The sequence below is a fragment of the Anastrepha ludens genome, chromosome 6 (assembly GCF_028408465.1).
Source record: "Anastrepha ludens isolate Willacy chromosome 6, idAnaLude1.1, whole genome shotgun sequence".
NCBI lineage: Eukaryota > Metazoa > Arthropoda > Insecta > Diptera > Tephritidae > Anastrepha > Anastrepha ludens.
This window is the reverse complement of record NC_071502.1, coordinates 126,771,186-126,793,696: the sequence shown is the minus strand read 5'-3', so window position 1 is coordinate 126,793,696 and position 22,511 is coordinate 126,771,186. Positions and strand designations below refer to the sequence as shown.

Genomic DNA, 22,511 nt, shown 5'->3' with positions numbered 1-22,511 from the left:
AAACCTCAACACAGTAACACTATGTTGGATTCCGGGACATGAAGGACATGTGGGAAATGAAATGGCTGATGACCTTACAAAACAAGGAGCAAATATGCAACTTACTGGTCCTGAGCCTTTCTGTGGACTGACAAACGGCCACATTAATGAATCCCTTAGGAAATGGGAGGAAGGAAAACTTGCCGCACACTGGCTAAACTGTGCCGGTCAGCGTCAAGCCAAACTATTCCTAAGTCCCAACAAAGGAATATCTGACAAACTTCTCTCACTAAACAGAGTAGATCTGCGTCTTTTAACAGGATACCTTACAGGTCACTGCAGCCTGAGGTACCATCTAAATAATATTGGTCTATCCGAGACCAATGTCTGCCGCTTTTGCGAAATGGACATAGAAAGCTCAGAACATGTGCTTTGTGAATGTCCTGCGTTGGGCAGACAAAGACTTCACCACCTTGGTGGTATCGTAGTATCTCCATGCAATCTTTGGAACAACAAACCCAAAACTGTGCTAAAATGTCTAAAAAGCCTAAAACTCTAGGGTTACAAAATAGGCCTTTCACAATAGATCAACTCTGGTCGCAGTGCGTAATGGCCTTCTAATAATAATAATAACACCAAATCATGGCATTTTACATTTCAATGCAAACGCTATATTTATTTCTGTTGACTACGCTCCGCTATGTTAACTCTCTTCTGTTAACTTCCTACCCTCGTTTTGATGTGTGTGTGTTAACCTGCCCATTCGTTCCTGAGCCTTCTCTATGAATTTACGTTCTCTGCGTTTGCTTTGTCGTTCGTTCCGCGCTTTCGCTTGCAGTTCATTCAAGGTAACGACAATGCGCAAGGTAACGACACATTTTTTCGTGCGTGCAGCCGGCTAAATCGAATTATAAGACGTTATCACGTCAAAATGTTCTATTACCTTAGCCGTTTATTTTTCACTGAGACTTTTTTCAAAAAGCAACAAACACAATTGGTCGAAAAATAACCGCCAAGCAAGGTTCACCGTGTCATTATACATGATGGAACCGAGTTCGGTGGTTTTATTGCCGCGAAGATATCGATCATCATTCACTTGTTGGAAAGTGAACAAAGACTGCGACATGCTTACACCTAACTACCAGCTACCAATAAGTCTGACATTAAACCAACGAGCAACTATAAAGAGGAAAGGAAGAAATGCAAACTAAAACAGTATCATCAAAAATTGTCGATCAACCGCAAAATTCCTCAAGTACGTATCAAGACAAAATTTTACTATAATATTTTTACAAATTACTGAAATGAAATGATGTTGAAAAATAATTATATTGAAAACATAATAAATAAATATAATTACAACATGTAGGTATAAGTAAGTATTTGAGTTTTATATATGTATATACATATGTACTCTAAACGCTAATTTTTCTTTGCATTTAAAATTATATGTATTTTGATTTCAATGTTTATATGTTTTGTTTCTATACTTACACATTCTTATTTGTTTTCGCGTTGATTGTTGGCATGTATATTGGCTAAAATATTCATAAAGAAGTATATATTTAATTTGAAAATTTATCTCACATGTATACACGTCCTGTTTTATGGCGTTATCGAATGGTGGTACTGTGTTTGGTTGTCCAGATAGTATGATAATCTCCTAATAATTTAATAATACGTTCACATATGCATTAATCACCTATAAGTCCACCAAATTAATCTACCCGTTCACATATGGCAGATTACCTGCAAAATTGACAATAAGCTGTAAATACTGTTGTGAGAGGTTTTTCTTCATATAAATTTTTTTGGTGGAATATTTTGGTCTTTTTGGTTTCTTGAATTATTATTAACGATATGAAGAAAATACAAGGAGAAAGAATAGTTAATTTAATTGCGCAATTGGCTGCTAATAATAAACAGTTGGCGGTAGTCTGTATGCGACGTTTACTGAGGTTGCTAGAAATTACGGTAGCAATACGCATGCGAAATTTGATATTAAATTTTATAAGTAATAAGAGGGCAAAGCGTTTGTGGACACACGCTTTTTTCTGTAATATGAATGCATAATTAATAATACGAGTATATAACAAACAGTGTTGCCAACGCCAATAAATCTGAGTCGCTAGGGCCAATATCAAAAGTCGCTAGAAAGTCGATAACTCCATCAGGGGCGGATCCTAAATTTCATTCTGAGAGGTGCACAAGAGGCCAGCTGCAGACTTAAGATTTTTAGATGAATAATAATTAAACCAGTAATACCAACTCTACTGAAATTTGAGATCAACGGAAGTTAGTTTCAATCTCCTGAAATACTGCTTTTTTTCAGAGGTAAATCCATTATTTAAGCAACCTCGAGATATATTTAAATATTTTATATTTACTTAAAATGAATTAAAAAGTAAGTAAGCTAGAGGATAGTAAGCAATCAACTGAGCCGATATCAATTCAACTGTTTCACGTACAGAACATAATAAAATCCGGGGATTCCCCGACCGCATTGCTCTATGTGATCAGTCGTAAAAATAATTTGGTTACTCATTACAATTGTGTGAAACAAGGTGTAATTGAATTGGAATATATTTTATTATTTATTAATACAACGTATGATTTTTGTTAATTTCAGTCAATAAATTGTTACTCTAGAGTATAGAAGTTAAAGGGCATTCACGGGTAATCAAGTTGACAGAAAAGTATCTATTGCGTAAAACGGTTTTGATTTGCACTCCAAAAGTCGCCAGATAAGTCGCTAAATCATTTTTGTCGTCCAAACTTTTTTTGTTGCCAAGACTCAAGCAAAAGTCGTCAATTCAAGCGACAAACTCGCTAAATTGGCAACACTGATAACAAACATTTAACTAAAATTATGTTTACAAATCTGTTTTCTTTGCCGGCGTCCATTTCATTTAGTTTTTGTTTTGATATTTCTCTTCACATTCGTAATAATAATTATCGATAACACAGAAAACGCAGGGTTGCTTGTCCAAAAGTATGATATTCGTAGGGTTTCTACGACGGATTCTGTGATAGGGCTGAGTATTTCAAGTTTACCATATACGTATTTTGTTGGAAATGCGCGACTAACTAATTTTATCTATTTGTCATTCATTCCATTCTTCTATTCTCTTTCGCTTGACATTTTCAATTGAAAAATGTTGTTGTTGCTCGAATGCTACCACTTTGAATAGATGCGCCTGACAAGTCGATAAACGAACAAAATAAACAAAAGGAGGAAAAATTACATATTTTTAAAAATTCGGCGAGTGGTTTGGTTCTTTGTTAGATTTAAACTAAACAAATTAATGAATGTGAACTGCCGCTTGTTAAATTGTGAAAGCGTAAATTAATATTGTAGAAGCTACGCGATCAATAATGATAGAATACACGATTGCGCCTTGCGAATTCACCGTGTCGTAAGCAGAGAACGTTAATGTATAATTATAATGTATAATTAACGTTCTCTGTAATGGCCTCTGGTGACGATACAGCATGCTTGACTGCGCTTTGTATGTGTTAGTGCAGTCGGGTGGCGTCGTGTCACACATACTTGTTGTCGGTAAAAATCAAAAATTTTAGATATTAGAGTCAAGCACCCGACACGCACACATATAAAGTTCTTGTCAAACAATGCTTGACCGTACCAGAGGCCATAACAAGTAATTCCTTGTTTGTGAAGAGGAAGAGTAAGCGAAAACAATGGACACAACCAAACACAAGCGATTATACATACGCACACATACTTTCTTGCCACGGCGTCTTCCGCATAAAAACGTAAACAAACTGCATTTGCAGGCTTTATATTCATTTGTGCTTTCACAATTTAACACGGGGCACTGCGATTTCATTAGTTTGATTAATTCAAATCTCACAAATCATAAAACTACTAAGCCATTCACTGAATTTTAACAAACACGTAATTTTTGCTACTTTTGTTTGTTTTTTATTGTGAACTGGGCTGAAAATCGCGAAAAATAAATATTTAATGGCGCCACCATAGATACTCAATTCGCCTTGCAAGTGAATGACATACTAAAACAAAAACATAACAAACCTTGATGGCGAGACAGAGTACGCTTTCTGGGTCCACCGTTAGATGAGTTAGACGAAGACGACAGACAGGGATTAGTAAGCTGCTACAACAGAAATCGCCAGAAGATACGTACTGCCACATCTAGAAATTGAGGTAGTTATTAAGCACACGTATATAAAAGTACGTTCACATATGCATTAATTACCAATATATATATATATATATATACGCGTACACCCTTTTTGGGTGTTTGGCTGAGCTCCTCCTCCTATTTATGCAGTGCGTCTTGATGTTGTTCCACAAATGGAGAGACCTACAGTTTCAAGCCGACTGCGAACGGCAGATATTTTTTATGAGAAGCTTTTTCATGGCAGAAATACACTCGGAGGTTTACCATTGCCTGCCAAGAGGCGACCGCTATTTTTCGTCATTTTGTTGTTTCACGGACACTACGTCATTCGAACCTACGTCTTCCAAATGGTAGTCACGCACCAACTGATTCGGGTGACCGCAAACCTAATACGGGGTATGTTCAACAATGCATTATAATGCGCAACAACCATTTCAGAGTGAGCAGTGCGTTCAAAAATGCAAATATGGCAGTACTGCAAATGCAACGCGTTCTTAAACGTCATTTTTGTATCAAAGGTCGTGCATTATTTGCAGCAAAAATTTTCACACTGCCAATAAATACGCTAGTACAATGTCTGATGAAAAGTGGGAATTTAATTATTTATTTTAGCTTTTAATACAAAATTTGATGAGAAATACGATATTTAAACTTTATTTTATTATACTTTTCTTGGTTTTAGTGATTACTTTAGTACATCGGAGATAAAATTACTGCTCAGAGTCCGACTGAGCATGGAGAACGAGTTCACGTCGGGAAGGAGGAAAAAGAGCGTGCTCTGGGCTAAGGTCGTAGATGAAGTAAAAAAAGTTAATAAAGATTTAAAAATAGATAGAAACAACGCCCAGCGAAAAGTGGACCAATTCATTCGAAAATGAGAATAAAATATATCCTCGGGAAACGATTTTATTGTTTCAAAAAAAGACTTATTTTTGGGTATTTTCCGTTTTGATATTAAACTTTCGACAAGATATGTCCTTCTTTTAAGCTTTACACGGTTTTTTTTTTCTTAAATTTAATAAAAGACTATCGGTTTTTTCCTCACATACATCGTCCATGACCAAACTTAGTAACAATTTTACTGCACAGCGCGTTCATAAATGCAACAAATCTATTTGCAATTTTTCAACAAATCTATCAGTTGCATGAATTGTCACATTGACAGTGCTGCCAGCAAGTACTGCGCATTATAATGCAAAATGACATATTTCAATACCGGCAGCGCTGTCAAGTTTAAACTCGGCCAAAATCCCGTCTTTTTTACTTTGTATACCATGGTGTATGACGTCAGCAGCGAAAAATTAAGTAACGGGTTTCGGAAGGCGCTACCTTCGGTATTCAATTCAACTTACATGTGCACCATGTATTCCGTTTCAAGAAGAGCGTGTGAATGTGTAAACGTAAAATAAAGTGATTAAGTATTAATTAATTATTTGAGAATTTTATTTATCAATCCAGTAATCGAACTCAGAAGAATTAAAGATAGACGTTTTATTTGAGGAAAACGTAACAGTATATAGTCGCAACGCTGGTGTCTTGTATTCTATCATGCTCTTGTGCTTTCCGCTACTGCTCTTGCTTCTGTTGATCTTCTACTATAGGAGCAGTTGCTACTTATGCCGGTTATTTTTTGTTTTGTTGGTATGGTTGAATACAACTTCAAATAATTTTTTTTTATAATTCTTGAACCTTCAACTTTTTATGTTAAAAAAATTCCATATATGACGAACTAATATATTGATATCTTGATTATGTTTTAACGATTTATTTATTTATGTATGTCTAAAATTTGGAATATGGCGAAATATCACAGAGAACAGTACTAACAGTAAGGAAACCTAACTTGGAGCTGAGCAAAACAGTTGATCACAAGTTTTGCACACCTGTTCACCTATTCATCTGTTCATGTTCAGAGTAGTAGCAAGAGCAAAACTGTAAACTAAGAAATAGCTGAGCAATTTCAATCTATGATTTAAACACAAACACGCTGTGAGAACTGTTGACAACTCTCTCAAACCCAAAACTTGCAAACTTATTGCTTGGATTTATGAAAACGCTGTTTAATGAATAAATTTTAACGCACTCTGTGTGAAGACACCTAATATGTTTTGTGTATAACACTTTTAATTTCTTTGTCGAATAAAACATGTTTAAGAAAGTTACAGCACTGTGAAGTGTTTGACAACTGAATGTGTATTTTGTATTATTTATGAAATAAACGCGGAGGACAGTGATTTAATTTTTCTTATAAAAATGGCTCAAAATGAATTTAACACATTTCGAAGTTATGTTAATATATTAAGTGATCCCTCAGCTAAAGAGGAAATTAAGTTTAAAGCGGCACAAGAGCTAAGTGAACATTTTGAACTAATAATACAAAGCCCTTCATACCCAGCTTTCTTAGAACTTGCGCTAAAAGTATTTATTCGGATATTACAAGATGGGGAACCACAGTTTATTCAAGAAAATAGTTCTCAACATGTAAGTTTGATATACATATGTACGTATTGATGTAATGTGCATATATTTGGCGCGTACACTCCTTCCGGGTGTTTGGCCGAGCTCTTCCGATTTGTAGCGTGCGTCTTGATGTTGTTCCACAAATGCAGGGACCTACAGTTTTAAGCCGACTCCGAATGGCAGATATTTTTTATGAGGAGCTTTTCATAGCAGAACGACACTCGTAGGTTTGCCAATGCCTGCCGAGGGACGACCGCTATTAGAAACAACTTTTTCTTAATTTTTTTTGTGTTTCACCGAGATTCGAACTTACGTTCTCTCTGAACTCCGAATGGTAGCCACACACATAAGCTTGGTTGAAGATAAATTCATAGTGCTGTTTCGAAGTGTTTACTTTTAGTTGCAATAAAATAGTTATTATAGTAAATAATTGTAGACCGAACGTACTTCTGCAATCTTTTTTCACATTTACTGTAAATGTTTTTTAGATAAGAACACAGAAATCCTCATGCTCTTCTTTTGGGTTTGTAACATATCTATCGGTTGTTTCTTTAGTTGCATGAGAACTATCGATATGTTGTTGTTGTTGTAGCAGTATCTCGCCCTGTCAGTGTAGTGTAATCACCGGTCGTCTTCGTCTAGCTCATCTAACGCTAGGCCCAGGAAACTAGCTGTTTCGACGGGTTGGGTCCAGAGGGAGATAGGTGTTAGATGAGTGTCCAAACGAGTGCTTGCCTGCATATTCCTATGATATCACTTCGAAGGGTTTGGTCAATCTACCTCCAATTTCTCTGCTTTATTTTCAGTCTGGATGGGTAACTGCTTATCTATCAGATTATAATAAAAAAAGATCATTCCATCAATATTTCTGTTTTGTATTATCAGTTTCTCAATCGCTTAAAAAACACCCTGAAAATATGTCTTTACTTTTACTTAGGAAGGCATGCTAAATTGAAAACTTGGAGCCGTCTTTCTGAATTATTTTTCCGAATTATGAATTATTCGCATTAAATATGCGATATATGGTATTCATAGTTCTGCGAAAGTTCAGAGTTTTCATAGATCCCAGAAATTGTTTACTCACTTTAAAATATTGAATTCTCCCTTACATATGTATAGTGTGTATATACATTTCTATATAGTGAGTATATATATACATCTCTTCATTGAAAACAAAAAGTTTTTATGCAATATATTACTTAGGAAAATTTATCTCCGTATTCTATCATTAACCTGATTATCATAGTGTACATCCATATCAATACTTTTGGGCTACGACTCCAGGATATTCCTGCTACTGTTTACACACCATGAGGGCCTTGCTTGCTTTGGACAGTGCAAGGTACCAGGACAAAGACAAGGTACTTAACTTCGTTGGCCATTTCAATAGCGAACCCGTCCATAGATACTTTTTTCATGGCTGCTCCTAATACTTCTCCTTAGAGCTGACATTGACTCTAATGCTGGACCCTAGGTACAGCAAAAATCAGCTTTGATTTTAACAACAGTCTCAAATGATTTCGAAATTGTCAATTTCGTAACAGGTATATAGAATAGGACGATATTCTTATTTCCACTTTTAAAGATTAGACTTATATGAGCCTTTTTCCTATCCTGCAGAAATAATTAGTCAGTGAGCGACTTAGTAAAAGTTAACATTAATCGCTTTGTGAGCGAGAGGCCAATCTAGTGGAGAATAGGTAATCGGTCATGGATTAGGGTTTCAGAGTTGCAATCGTTTCTTGAACGTAATTTTTCGTCACGAATAACGCGTCGAAAGTCAAAGGGGAATCTTATGAACCCGAATTACATACAAAATTAGCACGGATTTGACATATTTGCCTCTATAAAATGTATTAAGCAAGACCTTATGAAGCTTCTAAATTTAGCCAGTTTGCATTTATAAACTTAAACATCATAGCTCTTTGAAACTTTGTATTTTTTGTATAGGTTATTTCAAATGAATGAGCTTTCTATTATACCAGGGTAACTTGTGTTTCGTAGTAGGAAACAAAGGAATACCTTAACATATATTCTAAGCACAAACTATGATATATAGTAGTTTTGATTTAAAAATCTCAAAGCAACAAGTTATGTGGAAATCAGCAAATAACAGATCCCACTCAAACAACATACAATTAACAAATACAGGGTTTGATTGAAAAATAATGAGCCTTCCCGCGCGGATCGTCTGCTAACCGATCAACCGAATCGGCTGGTGGGGGAAAATGACCGTTGGATCTTCCCCTTCCACTAGAAACCGGCCCCAGTTCACTGGCAGGTGGGAGAAAATGATCGTTGGACCTTCCCCTTCCACTAGAAACCGGCCCCAGTTCGCTGGCAACAGCGGTGCAGTCAACATCGCTCCGCGCGTGAAAGCTGTTTTATAAGTGTGTTGGGATTTTGCAGTGGCGAAAATGCAGCGATCTTTGGAGCAACGATACTCGATCAAATTTTGCGTAAAGCTAAACAGTTTGTACCTCCAGGAAGCACTGTAAAAGCGGCATTTTACAAAGAAGTGCTCCTTCAGCTGAAAAACCGCGTGGCCCGGGTTCGGCCCGACCTCGTCAACAATTGGACCCTTCATCACTACAATGCGCCGGCGCACACCGCCTTCCTCTGCATCTCTGCATTGGCCAAGATGGGGATTCCGGTGCTTCCCCACCCTCCCTACAGACCAGACCTGTCCCCTCCGGACTTCTTCTTGCTCCCTGTGACAGCCGAATTGAACGCGATTCCGGCGGATGAGTTTAAAAAATGTTTCCTGCAGTGGAAAAATCGCTACAAGCGGTGAATTGACGCTCAAGGGTCCTATTTTGAAGAATATTATTTGTATAAGCCAAAAGGTTTAATAAAACTGCTTTACTTTTCAATCAAACCCTTTAACATGCAATTTAAGGATTCATATATTTACATATAATAGGGAATGTGTTAAAATTTAATTGCAGATACGAAAATTAATATTGGAAATGATTCATAGATTGCCTATTAGCGAAAACCTACGTCAACATGTAAAGCCCATAATCTCAGTAATGCTTAAGATTCTTAGAAGCGACAACGAAGAAAACGTACTGGTTAGTCTAAGAATAATAATAGAATTACATAAACATTTCCGGCCGTCGTTTAACCCTGAGGTAAGTATTGTATTAAAAGAACTATTAAGATTATGTATATCAGGTAGTTCTTTATGATGTGATGAAACAACTGTTATATTGTTCAGGTGCAGCACTTTCTTCTATATGTAAAGGACATATACACGGAGTTGCCAAACCATATGAACAAAATATTTGAACAAAAGCAGCAACCGATGCGTGTAAAGGATCTTAAAGAACTAAATATTGACCACCTCTTATCTATAACTTATGCTCCCAGAATTATACATGTTGAAAGTCTGCAAGACTCGTCACCGCAAGTGGTAAGCTAAACTAAGATATTAAAATTTTGCAAATAAAACACCAATGATGTAAAAAAATCAGTTTAATCTTTTACCTAAAGGGGTCTTGTCCTTAAGGGTATTACAAGAGCTGCCTATAATCGTGGTATTAATGTACCAGATATATAAGACTGCAGTTCATCAGGAAGTTTCTGAGTTTATTCCGTTAATTATGACCACAATCAACTTACAACCTTCTCCGCAGCAAAGGTGGTATATAAAGGTTTATAAATTTATATGAAGAAATATTTTTGCTAATGCCATTTAAACACTCAGGAATTCTGCTGATCTTAATAAAGAGATATTCGTTGATTTTATGGGCGCCCAAGTAAAAACATTATCATTTTTAGCCTATATTGTTAGGATATTTCAGGTATGTACAAGATTATACAGGGTGTCTGGTGGTAGAATTAAAAATGTAAACTAAATTAAACGTTTATTTCAATAACTATTACAAAGAAGACATGTGCGAATTGCTTTTTTAATTATTTCTTCTAAATGCTTATCGTTACGTCGGATACACTCTTCGAATCTGGACTCCCTGCTCCGTGCAACTCTTTGGGGAAATGATGTTAGGATGCAATTAACCTTGCGAACGATATTTTCTTTTAGTCCTGAGATAATTGCTGGGTTTGTTTCATAAATTTTACTTTTGTCACCGAAACGACTTGCCAGTTTGTTAGGGAGGAAATTATGCAGTCCCCGAAAATTGCTTGCCCTCGACGATTTTCAAAAAAATATGGTCCAATTATTCCATTCCTTGAAATGCACACCAAACCTTCACTTTGGGACTATGAAGTGGCTGCTGATGTTTTAATAGTTAGCTTTGTAATTTTGCTTTTTCAAATGAAAATAGGCTTCATTACTCCAAAAGTTAGTGTTACAGTAACGAAATCGCTCCACATTGCCTCGCAGAAATATTCACGCAAATTATAATCGTTGGGCTTGACCGATTACACGATTTAAATTTTGAAGGGGTGAAGTTTAAGATCCTTATTTAACACGGCAACAAGTAAACATCGAATATTGTAACGTGAACAAAATCTACGACGAACAGTTGCACACGAATAATAGGCATTGAAATACGTTTCGATTGCGACCGCTTGTTGTTCACCCCTCGACTGCCACCGCTCATACCTTTATCGGTTAGAGAGAAACTTTAAATTTAAAACCTAATTCTGCCACCGGAAACCCTGTGTTAAATCATTTAATTATGCTTGTGCCAACATAAAATAAAAAATAAATTAATTAAACTAATTAAAAATTTAAGGACTTAATACTTACACATTCAGCATCAGTTACAAATGGAATGCTTAGTCTAATGGAACTGTGCCCGAAAGAAGCTGCCCATTTAAGGAAAGAATTGCTGATAGCTGCCCGCCACATTTTCGCTACCGACTTGCGGCAAAGTAAAGTTTTTAATACTATTTACTTTATTCATTCAGATACAGAAGAGTTTCCTTTCTAGAATTCGTTCCTATAATAGAGAAGCTCTTCAATGAAGATCTATTAATTGGCAAAGGAGTGACTCTGGAGTCTATTCGACCGTTAGCATACTCGACTTTAGCGGATTTGGCGCACCATGTTCGGCAGAGTTTGTCTCTGGACGTGCTTGAAAAAGCAGTTAATTTGTTTTCAAAAAACGTTCACGACGAGTCTCTTGCAACTGGTATACAAACCATGTCTTGCAAACTGTTGCTAAACTTAGTGGACTGCATCAGGCAGCATAGTGAATTGGATGCTATTAAAGCAAGAAATATATTGGTTTCTTTGTTAAAAGTATTCGCATATAAATTCAAAACTATAGCAAAAATTCAGTTGCCTTCAATAATACAAAAGTGGTGAGTATATAAAAAATCCCCAACGACCCTGATAAATCAAAAATAAGCATTTATTTAGATACATGCATAGTAATTTGTGTCCAGAATTTGTATGAAACAATAAATGTACAGTTTAATTTGCTCAACATTTTCATGGGTTATAGGCAATTTTCAATGCAGTCATTTTTTTTTTTTTCAGTTTAAGCACAATTCTTAGTTTTTTCTTGTATATATTTGTGTTTACTTCTTGATTTTGAGTATTTTTTCTAACTGGTGAATTGGTTTCACTTAAAATTTTGTATGCTAATGAGCACGAATGGTTTTGTTTTATGTCATTATTTACGACATATTGTGTATTGTGAAATAAATAAAAATATATGTAGTTTTCTATGTGAATCGCACATAAAAGTTTAGTGCAAACTTTAACGATACGATCGAATGGAATACAAGTTTTTTAAGCTATCTAGTTTGCCAAGACAACGCAAATTTCGACTCTTACGAACTTTCGTAGCTCTGTAAAAGTCGAACTGTAATGTTGAACTGCACTTGAGATAGGCCCGGACATAGAAAACATATTACACATTTTTAATCGTTTATTGCTATTTTTCATAAAAACAATTTAGAAAATTAAAGAAAAATTGTGAAAACTGTTTGAGAAAAACTCAACAAAAATAGCATCTGATTTTTAATTTAAAATAGGAAGAACCAGTCTTCTGCACCGGCAGCAAATTTGTCACCAGGTACTTCGAATACGTCCAACACCAACAGCTACAACGACTTTAAAGATGGAACTGGGGTGAGTAAAATGATTTTACCAGCTAATATATATATACATATATAGTTGCCGTGTTTTCTTGAGCGCACGTCACATAAAAAATTACTGAACCGATTTAGATGCGGTTCGGAACAGTTGTAGAAAAACACACATTTACAAGCACTTTATAATTATATAATTATAATAAAAATTAAAATTAAAATTAATTAAAAATTTATAATTAATAAAAACATTTTTCTAAGAGCGGTCGCCCCTCGGCAGGCAATGGCAAACCTCCGAGGGTATTTCTGCCATGAAAAAGCTCCTCATAAAAATATCTGCCGTTCGGAGTCGGCTTGAAACTGTAGGTCCCTCCATTTGTGGAACAACATCAAGACACACATCACAAATAGGAGGAGGAGCTCGGCCAAACCCCTAACAGCGCCAATTATTATTTTTTATTTTATTTATTTTTTATGAAATTTAAAATTTTCACTCAGATATGGTGCGCAACAAAGCTTTCCACTTGTGTTGCTATGTTCAATTGTGACATAGTCAAATTTATGTTTTTTTTTGTTACTTTGAACTACGGACGCAAAAAAAAAAAAATAAATAAATAAAAGTAACGTGTACTCTCCTTTAAAAGGAACACATAAAAGACTGAACATTTTGCCGCTTATTTCGTGTATTTAATTCATATGTAGTGAGCAGAGTATAAATTCATGTCAGTTTTTAATAACATTTAATAAATGATTTTGTGGATGAAAGTGTTGTAAGCTGTTCGCTTATGAAAGAATTTAAAGGTCTTTGGTAGGAGAAAAAAGTGTCTGCGTCCTGTTATGGGAGGGTTGTCCGTTCAAAAGAGAAACATTTAAAAAATACCTAAGGACTTTTGTGGTACTGAAAAAAGTGTATGTTAGGAGAGACGTCTTATATATCGGGTATTCTTTTAGCTGTATGAGAAGTGTCGATATCTATAACTATGGTTTGACAGCTGAGAATGGCAGGCTGTGTTGACATTTCTGTCCAGTAAGGTTTGGCAAATTATCGTGAAGCGTTTAACACCAGAAGAAAGCTTCCAAATTGGGGAAACTTACTTTTAAAATAAATTTGTTCGCGAAGTTAATAGAGCACTGACGGCATCATCGGTCCTTATTTCTTTCGAAATTAGGGTGCTGCAGTTAGGGTGAATGGCGAGCGCTACCGAGCCATACTGATTGAATTTTTGTTTTCAAAAATTAATCAACTAGACATCGATTAACCAGCTAAATATTTAGTTCAAACAAGACGGCGCAATTTGCCATATAGCGCGCTTAACATTCGATTATTGCAATATTCAAGCCACAATGGACATATGGCCATACGTGAGTCAGAAATTGGACTAATCGAATGGGCCTGTAACTCGTAGCCGCGCCAAACATATACAGGTTATCATATTGAAATAATAAGTGTCATGAAATTATTTACCAGATTATATAATAAAAAAAATCATTCCAACAATATTTCTATTCTGAATTGTCATTTAAGGTTTTCAAGCTCTTAAAAAAATACCCGATATAGAAATTTTACCTTTTTTGCGTATGTTTGTGTACCGGTATACTGTGAAAATAGTCAACCGATTGAGTTAAAACTCACAGGACAAATTAAGTTTTCAGCTCATTATAATAAGATCTAAGAGTTTCCCGATAGGTGGCGCTATAGTCCAGATATCTTTGAAAAGCGTATTTATGGCCGAATTTGGCACAAATTCAAAATATATATATAGTTAAGAATAAATTTGAAGTAAGTTAATTTATTAACTTGTTTTTTGGCTTAAAGGAAAATGGATCGACCATGGATCAGGCAATGAAAATTAATATCGTAGGAAATCATTGGTTATGCCCTGCCAATATAGTGGAATATCGAGGTTTAGTAAAAACTTTGGTTGGTGGAGCTAAAACAATCACTTGGGGATTCATAAGTTCTAAAGTAAGGACGACAAAAAATTATATATATTTTAATACTAATGATATTTTGTGTTTTGTTAAGCCTATCTTTTCTGACATGAAAAATAATCAGGAAAAATTATTTGACTCAAGTGAATTAAAAATATATATTGATTTGGTGTATTGGGCAATGGAGGCTTTGGATATATACACAATAAGTACTGCTAACACCAATCAACAGAGAACATCAAACCAGGGACCAAGAACTAAAGAAGAAAAAGAAGTTCTGGAACACTTCAGCGGCATTGTAATACTTTGAATTAAAAATATTTATTTTTGTTTTAATATTTAGTTACTATTTTCAGTTTCTAATGATGCATCCTCAAAACTTCCAAGAGGTGTTTGCCACTACTATTGACTTTATGGTCGAAAGGATTTCTAAAAATACATCCCTCCAAGTAGTGGCAAATTCATTCCTCGCAAATCCAACAACGTCACCTCTTTTTGCAACAGTGCTCGTTGAATATTTATTAGGAAAAATGGATGAAATGGGTTCAAATATCGAACGCTCAAATCTATATTTGCGATTGTTTAAATTGGTATTTGGAAGTGTAAGTTTATTTCCGGTTGAAAACGAACAGATGCTTCGTCCGCATTTGCATAATATCGTCAATAGATCAATGGAACTGGCACTAACGGCTGAAGAACCATATAACTATTTTCTATTACTACGTGCCCTATTTAGATCAATCGGCGGAGGAAGCCATGATTTATTATATCAAGAATTTCTGCCACTATTACCGAATTTATTAGAAGGTTTGAATCGTTTGCAGAGTGGTTTTCACAAACAGCATATGAAAGATCTTTTTGTTGAACTCTGTTTGACTGTACCTGTACGATTGTCTTCTTTGTTGCCATATTTACCAATGCTTATGGATCCCTTAGTCTCAGCTCTTAATGGATCAGCAACATTAATAAGCCAGGTAATTTTAACACAAACCAAAGCCGAATAATTCTCTTATCTCGATTAATGCTGGGACGCAATGTGTTCAATAGTACAATGCTAAGATAGTCCAGTCAAAAGAAGATTTAACTTAGTAATTTTAGGAGTATGCGAGTTTATGGTTTTATTATGTAAAGCCCATCACTGTGAACTTAAGTTTGAGTTTTCGGGGTCGGGGGTTGTGTCCCGCGGCCGCCATCTGGGAAATAAGGGCGCAACTGGTTTTTGCGATTATCTCGTGAATTTCGAAAGTTACGAAAACTTTGTAAAATACTTTTTTGTAGACAATAATGTTATCTACAACTTTCATTCAAAACTTTTTATTGTAAAATTAATAATAAAAAAGTTATAAACAAAATTACGCGAAAAATTAAGGGATGAATGGTTTTAAAGCGTAATAACTTTTTTTTTATTGATTTTATGGAAAATATACATCAGAGCTTTTTTATAGAGCATTCTTTTGTGAACATTTTTGTCTATAAGTTTTTTCCGCTATCTTTATTTAGTCGTATGATTTTGAGCTGCCAAGCGGAGCAACCAATACATTAGCGAAGCGCGTACATGATTACATAGGCCGACAAAATTTAACCAACATTCGGACCCAGAAACCAGACTATATATTTCCGAAGGTTTATGATGCGCTGAATCCAAATCTGGCCTCAGAATTGCTCTATCAGCTCTGGTTTTCGAGATATCCTAACCTAAAAGTGCAAAAAACACCATTTTTGCCCATATTTGAGGTTATGTAGCCTTGCAGATGTTTTCTTTCACCAAAATTAAAGGATGACATCTTTAAATACAAGCCTTCTTTTTTCAAATGGCGTTCTGTTTGCTCAAATATCATTTTTTTTCGCAGAGATATCGCATTTTGAAATTTTCATGTTTCGAAATTTTCCTACACCTGAAAATCGATTAAGATAACATAGACATGATATAGTCGATTACGCTTTAAAACAATTCATCCCTTAATTTTTCGCGTAATTTTGTTTATAACTTTTTTATTATTAATTTTACAATAAAAAGTTTTGAATGAAAGTTGTAGATAACATTATTATCTACAAAAAAGTATTTTACAAAATTTTCGTAACTTTCGAAATTCACGAGATAATCGCAAAAACCAGTTGCACCCTTATTTCCAAGATGGCGGCCGCGGGACACAACCCCCGACCCCGAAAACTCAAATTTAAGTTCACAGTGATGGGTTTTACATAATAAAACCATAAACTCGCATACTCCTAAAATTACTTAGTTGGCTATTTTTTTTGTCTCTTTTGACTGGACTAAGATGCCAAATTTTGAAGTGAAAACTTCTTTAGAATCGTTGGGAGTGATTTGAGACTCGATGAAACGAAAAAGCGACACCAAAAAGAAGAAGAAAAAAGATATACGTATATATATGTATGTATAGAAAATGCTTCATTACCAGGCACACAGAAGGATGGCATAAGCAAATTTAAATTTGTGAATTTATATATGTATGTATATATGTGGATATATGTATATATGTTGTGTGTATGTACATATGTGCCTCGCCACAGCAAAACATACGGTAAAATTTCTCAAGAAATCCAGCGCGCATTCATAGGCACAGCGCACATTCATAGGCACAGCATTGCATGTACAGTAGGGCGGGCCGATTTAAAAATCGCTCATTGCTCTATGAAAATCGTATTCTAGGGATCAAAATAAGAAACTTTGCCGAAGGAACCATACCTCTAAAACGAATTCTGATGTCCCCCAATTTCAAAATATCACCATTTTTGGCCTTTACATGAAAAAATCAGCTAAATGGCTATGTTTTTTCTTTATTTTTATTTATTTATAATATTATCTATTTTTTCTCTTAAGAAATTTATTTAGTCAGAACATATGTAAATGAATGAATGTGAGTTATAGAAAAGAAACTAAAAAGTTCGACCCATATTGGGGGACATCAGAAATCGTTTTAGAGGTATGGTTCCTTCGGCAAAATTTCTTATTCTGATCCCTAGAATATGATTTTCACAGAGCAATGGGCGAGTTTTTTGCCTTCCCACAAATCGACTCGGCCTAATGTACAGTAACCTTGAACAGGCAGCTGCGGTTGTCGAGCATTTAGAAACATATATTTACATACATATATGGGTGCAAACATATTTACGGAGCCGCGGGTACTCGACTTGACAAAAATTGAATATTGGCAAATAATTCTACGCGAAATATTCCAATATTGACTATTTTCGAATTGTCGAGAAAATTAGCATATGGGCGGCTCGTTTTATGAATGAAAGTACTTGCTCTTAGAACTATGAGCTCGAATTTATAAATCAATTTTTTGATGATGAGTTTTTGTTGCACAGTACAATAGTTGAAACTGTTCGGCGCCGCCGCGACTGTTCAGCGCTATGGCAACTAGGATGATGGCCGCTACGCCTGCGCCTATTAATGCATTTTGTTCTTGTAGTCGCTAGGCATAGAATTTTAGCTTTGGACGACATACGCATTTACAGGAATAAAGTGAGTGGCCTGTGTGAGCGGTTGTATGTAGATGCATATGTGTATATTAATAAGCATTGTTTTGCTGGAAGTTCAGAATACAAATATGTATGTACGTACATAGGCTAGGCCATAGTATAGCATACATACATATGTATAAAAAATTCAAACCAAGCGTCCTACGAATGTTTGCGTGTATGTTAGTACGTCTGTGTATTATACGCGTTACGACGCTCATAATAGCAACCGCGTGTGCTGTATTGCGTCCGTATTTTTATATTCGTAAATATTTTCATTTTTAAATATTTATCGCAATTATGCCGAAAAATAATGCAGAAAAGTGTCGTGAATTTCGACAGAAAAATATTATAATGAACCTATAATTATCCCGCTCCTAATGCTGCTTTCGTCTCATTCTCTCTCAGTTTGTTTTACGGAAGGTTTCACTTCTATCGCGTCTAACCGTTAGACTGGTATTTTTTTTTCTGAGTTTTATACCATTTTATTGGTTTCTATTATCTTTTTAAGTATGTATTAGAAGTGTATAGGAAAAAAATCTGGTATAGATATTTAAACTACATTATTTCAAGTCTATTATTATTATTATTTAAATATTGTTTATAAATTCCACAGAAAAGTGGTTTTAGAAAATTGTTTTGGAATTAACGGTTAAAGATTTTTGTAGAAAATATTGTCTTGGGAACGCTTGTGAATCCATCCTATGGTTATTGTCTTTCCAATTTAGCGAGTTTAAAGACAGTTTAATTAATGAATTAAGATATTCCTTGAGCAAATTTTAACTTAATATTTTTTCGAGCTTATTTCACCTAAATGATGACAAACAGACGGCAATACTAGCAGTCGCTATCGGCAGGCAATTCCAAACTTCCAATTGTATTTCCGGCATTCATCCATAATTTGGTTGGATGTGAAGCTCGTCCTAAGATTGAATGCGTCATTTTATTATCATGCATTAAAAATATTGAAAATACATATATGTATGCTTTCTTTTAGGGCTTGAGGACGTTAGAACTTTGCGTTGACAATCTGCAACCAGACTTCTTATATGATCATATTCAACCTGTTCGAGCATCATTAATGCAAGCACTTTGGCGAACGCTCCGAAATCAAGATAATGCCGCTCTTGTTGCTTTTCGTGTGCTGGGCAAGCTTGGAGGTGGGAATAGAAAAATGATGACTGAACCACAGACTTTACAGTTTAAAGAAAATGATGCGGTACCTACCGCCGTCGTTACATATTTTCAAGATCACGATAAACCAATTGATTTCCCTATTGAAAAAGCAATTGACACTGCTTTTACTGCACTTAGCTCTAATACGACAGATGCTTTTTATAGGAGACAGAGTTGGGAAGCGATACGATGCTTTCTAGCCGCTTCTATTAATCTTGACGATGACAAATATACTTTACAGAAGTTGTTCATGCATAATAGTTTTACTGAAGGAAATATAATGATTTCTCCAATAATCCAAACTAAATTAGAAGAAGAGCATTCACGCAAAACACATCAGACAGCATTAACAGGAATGTTGGTGGCATCTGCAACAAAAGATCTTCGGGAGTCTGTTTTCCCGGTTATGGTTGCCGTTGTTCGCCACTACACTATGGTGGCAATAGCACAAGAAGCCGGTCCCTTTCCATATAAGCATTATCACAGCTCGCAAGGTGTTGATCCGCTTGTCTTAATCGACGCTCTAGCAGTATGCATGGGACATGAAGAGAAAGAATTATGCAAGCCCGGTCATCTCTGTATGGAACTAATTTTGGAAACAGCAAGTACAATAATGGGTACTAAAGAAAGAGCGTGTCGTCTGCCTTTGATTCAGTATCTTGTGGAAAAAATGACTGCACTTTGTTATGAGCGGCCGTGGTACGCGAAAGTGGGCGGATGCAAAGCTATACAATTTCTATATCAGCATGTGTCGTTAAAATCTTTGTATCAACACCTTTTCACATTTTTAAAAGCATTTCTATTTGTTTTGATGGATCTGGAATGTGAAGTTTCAAGCGGTGCTATCGACGTCGCTAAGACCAATCTTAGAAACATGCTCAAATTATGCATGGTGCCGTTAGAAAACGAAAACAATAATGAAGAAATAGTCACTTTTCAAAACAAAGCGATGTACGAAATTGTCCACGAGCTCGTTCGCCAAGTGACCAGCTCTAATGCTTTGGTTCGTGAGGAAGCAATGGCTTCTCTAAATTTCATTGCTAAATTACAAAAGAAAACTGTATATGAGATAATGGACCCACATAAAGAGGTTTTAGCTGATATAATACCTCCGAAAAAACACCTATTGAGACATCAACCGACGAATGCTCAAATTGGCCTAATGGAAGGCAATACATTCTGCACTACCCTTGAGCCGAGGCTTTTTACGATAAGTATGTGCGAATTCCATGTTCAATTCAAAGCTAATTTACAATATAAGTATAACACAACTTAACACTTATTTCTAAATCTTTAATATCTTTTTAGGTCTTACCAACAATTACCACCGATTATTTTTTCATGAGCTGCTAACTCTGAGTGAAGCTGAAGATGCCACTCTAAATAAATTGGACTGTTACAAAAATGTTGCAAATCTCATACCACTGCGGAAGAGTGCTTTAAGGGCCTTAGCAGCTTGCCATTACATAACTGATAGCCAATGTAAGGAAAAAATTATCAATATTCTTTTTAAAGTGATGGAAAGCAACAAAGAGGAGTTGCAGGAAGCGGCTTTTAATTGCACCAAAGTGTTTATTTCTGGAATTCATATTGACAAGGAAAAGGTAATGAATGGCTTACTTAATGGCATTCACGGATGAAGTGTTTGTTGAAATGTGCATTGTTGAAAAACTCAATTAGAAAAAAAGCTTTTATTAGTAAATTAATTAATTTTATATGCCGAATTTTTAGATGCCAAATATCTGGTTTTGTACTTTGTGAAATATGTATGTTTATTATTATTATTAACATATTAGATTTTAATGAGAACGGTTCGTTATAGAATTTTAAATATATTTTTATTAGTTATTCATTATTAGTTTCTTCATACAAATCAAGCTACGGCAATGAGATAAAATGTGTTGGACTTATCGAAAGCTTTCTACGTAGATATTGAAAACGGAGTTATTATTTGTGTGACCGATATTTTTTAGTAATGTTTCGAGATTAACGCTCTAAGCCCAGAAAAATTAAACAAGGTGCGCCTTTTCCCATTTGGATTTAACTTTTACATTTCTAAAGCACTAACTAGCTTAAGTTGCTTTATCTCATATACAATTGGATACACGCCCATATTATCGGTCAGTCCATAAGTTCGTGTGTATTTTATCCATAATTTCACTTTTGTACGTTTTCGCATACAAAAAATTATTCGCGGAATATAACGGAACTATTTATATTTTCTTTGATATATTGTGCATTGAACAAGTGATTTTAATCGCGGATAGAAGCACGTGTTGTTAAAAAATAAAATGGAATCTTCGAACGCGTATAAGAGGCATATTTTGTATTTTTTTTATAAAAGGGGTAAAAATACAACAACTGCAAGTGCAGAAATAAACACTGTTCACGGAGAGTATACCGTGAGTGTAAGGACTGCGCAAAAGTGGTTTTCAAAATTCCGAAGTGGTACCTACGACGTAGAGGATGCCCCGCGCGCTGGTCGTCCTGAAGTCTTTAACTCTGACGTCTTGCTTGAACTCGTGGAAGCTGAGCCAAATTGAGCTTGGAGGTTAAATTCGACGCATGGAATAGTTCACAGGCACCTGGTTCAGTTGGGAAAGGTTTCAAAGCTTGGAAAATGGGTTCCGCATAGACTTTCCGTCGCCAACCTTCAGCAGAGAGTGAATGTGTGTTCTCAGCTGCTGCAACGGCTTGAAAATGAAAGTTTTTTGAGCCGTATCGTTACTGGTGATGAAAACAGGGTCCTTTACAATAATCCTGTTCACAAACGCCAATGGTTAGATAAAGATGAATGAAACACCAGAACCCACCCCTAGAGATGGCCTTCACCCCAAGAAAATTCTCCTATCTATTATATTTGGTGGGATATGGCTGGTATTGTTTATTATGAACTTCTGGAACCAAACCATACGATAACTGCTGATTATTATTCCCATTAGCTATCAAACCTGATTGAGGCACTTAAAAAATCGACCGTCTTTAGTGAATAGACGCCAAGGCGTCGCAAGACGCAAACCATAGGCAAGCTGAACGAGCTCGGATGGTAGCTAATGCCGCATGCACCATACTCTTCTGATATTGCTCCTTGTGATTATCACCTTTTCCGTGGACTTCAATCCCATATGAGTAACAAGAACTACTCCTCAAAAGAAGCTATAAAAAGGGATATCGAAGCGTATTTTGGCTCCAAGGACAACAAATTTTTTGAGCAGGGAATTAAAAATTTGCCTAAACGTTTGGAAGACATTGTAAATAATGAAGGAAAATATATTATTGATTAATAAATACTTTAAACATCTTTTT

At 35.5% G+C, this 22,511-nt stretch overlaps 1 protein-coding gene and 1 long non-coding RNA gene across 6 annotated transcripts in view; one reads left to right on the top strand and one right to left on the bottom strand.

Annotated features, from left to right (window-relative positions):
* Positions 1–2,615: 2,615 nt before the first annotated feature.
* On the bottom strand, positions 2,616–4,593 carry LOC128868174 (uncharacterized). Of its 3 annotated transcripts, none has more exons than XR_008455076.1 (4): positions 4,407–4,476; positions 4,218–4,342; positions 3,852–4,153; positions 2,616–3,176 (listed from the first exon to the last, which is right to left on the bottom strand). It is a non-coding gene; the product is annotated as an uncharacterized LOC128868174 (long non-coding RNA). The 3 variants fall into 3 exon arrangements; XR_008455077.1 differs by having other exon boundaries at positions 3,910–4,153; XR_008455075.1 differs by having other exon boundaries at positions 2,616–4,153; positions 4,407–4,593.
* Positions 4,594–6,299: 1,706 nt separating this feature from the next.
* The window catches only part of LOC128866214 (transcription-associated protein 1), a 29,163-nt gene continuing 12,951 nt past the window's right edge, over positions 6,300–22,511 (top strand). Inside the window, exons 1-13 of one of the 3 annotated variants that reach the window (XM_054106767.1) lie at positions 6,300–6,623; positions 9,551–9,736; positions 9,823–10,017; positions 10,079–10,245; positions 10,312–10,408; positions 11,306–11,444; positions 11,504–11,876; positions 12,555–12,651; positions 14,428–14,577; positions 14,638–14,841; positions 14,900–15,517; positions 19,027–20,419; positions 20,514–20,809. In XM_054106767.1, the coding sequence (XP_053962742.1) occupies positions 6,396–6,623; positions 9,551–9,736; positions 9,823–10,017; positions 10,079–10,245; positions 10,312–10,408; positions 11,306–11,444; positions 11,504–11,876; positions 12,555–12,651; positions 14,428–14,577; positions 14,638–14,841; positions 14,900–15,517; positions 19,027–20,419; positions 20,514–20,809 (4,143 nt within the window). In that variant the 5' untranslated portion in view covers positions 6,300–6,395. Of the gene's footprint in view, positions 6,624–9,550; positions 9,737–9,822; positions 10,018–10,078; positions 10,249–10,311; positions 10,409–11,305; positions 11,445–11,503; positions 11,877–12,554; positions 12,652–14,427; positions 14,578–14,637; positions 14,842–14,899; positions 15,518–19,026; positions 20,420–20,513; positions 20,810–22,511 lie in introns of those variants that run through there. The other 2 variants (XM_054106766.1, XM_054106768.1) reach the window with 2 other exon arrangements.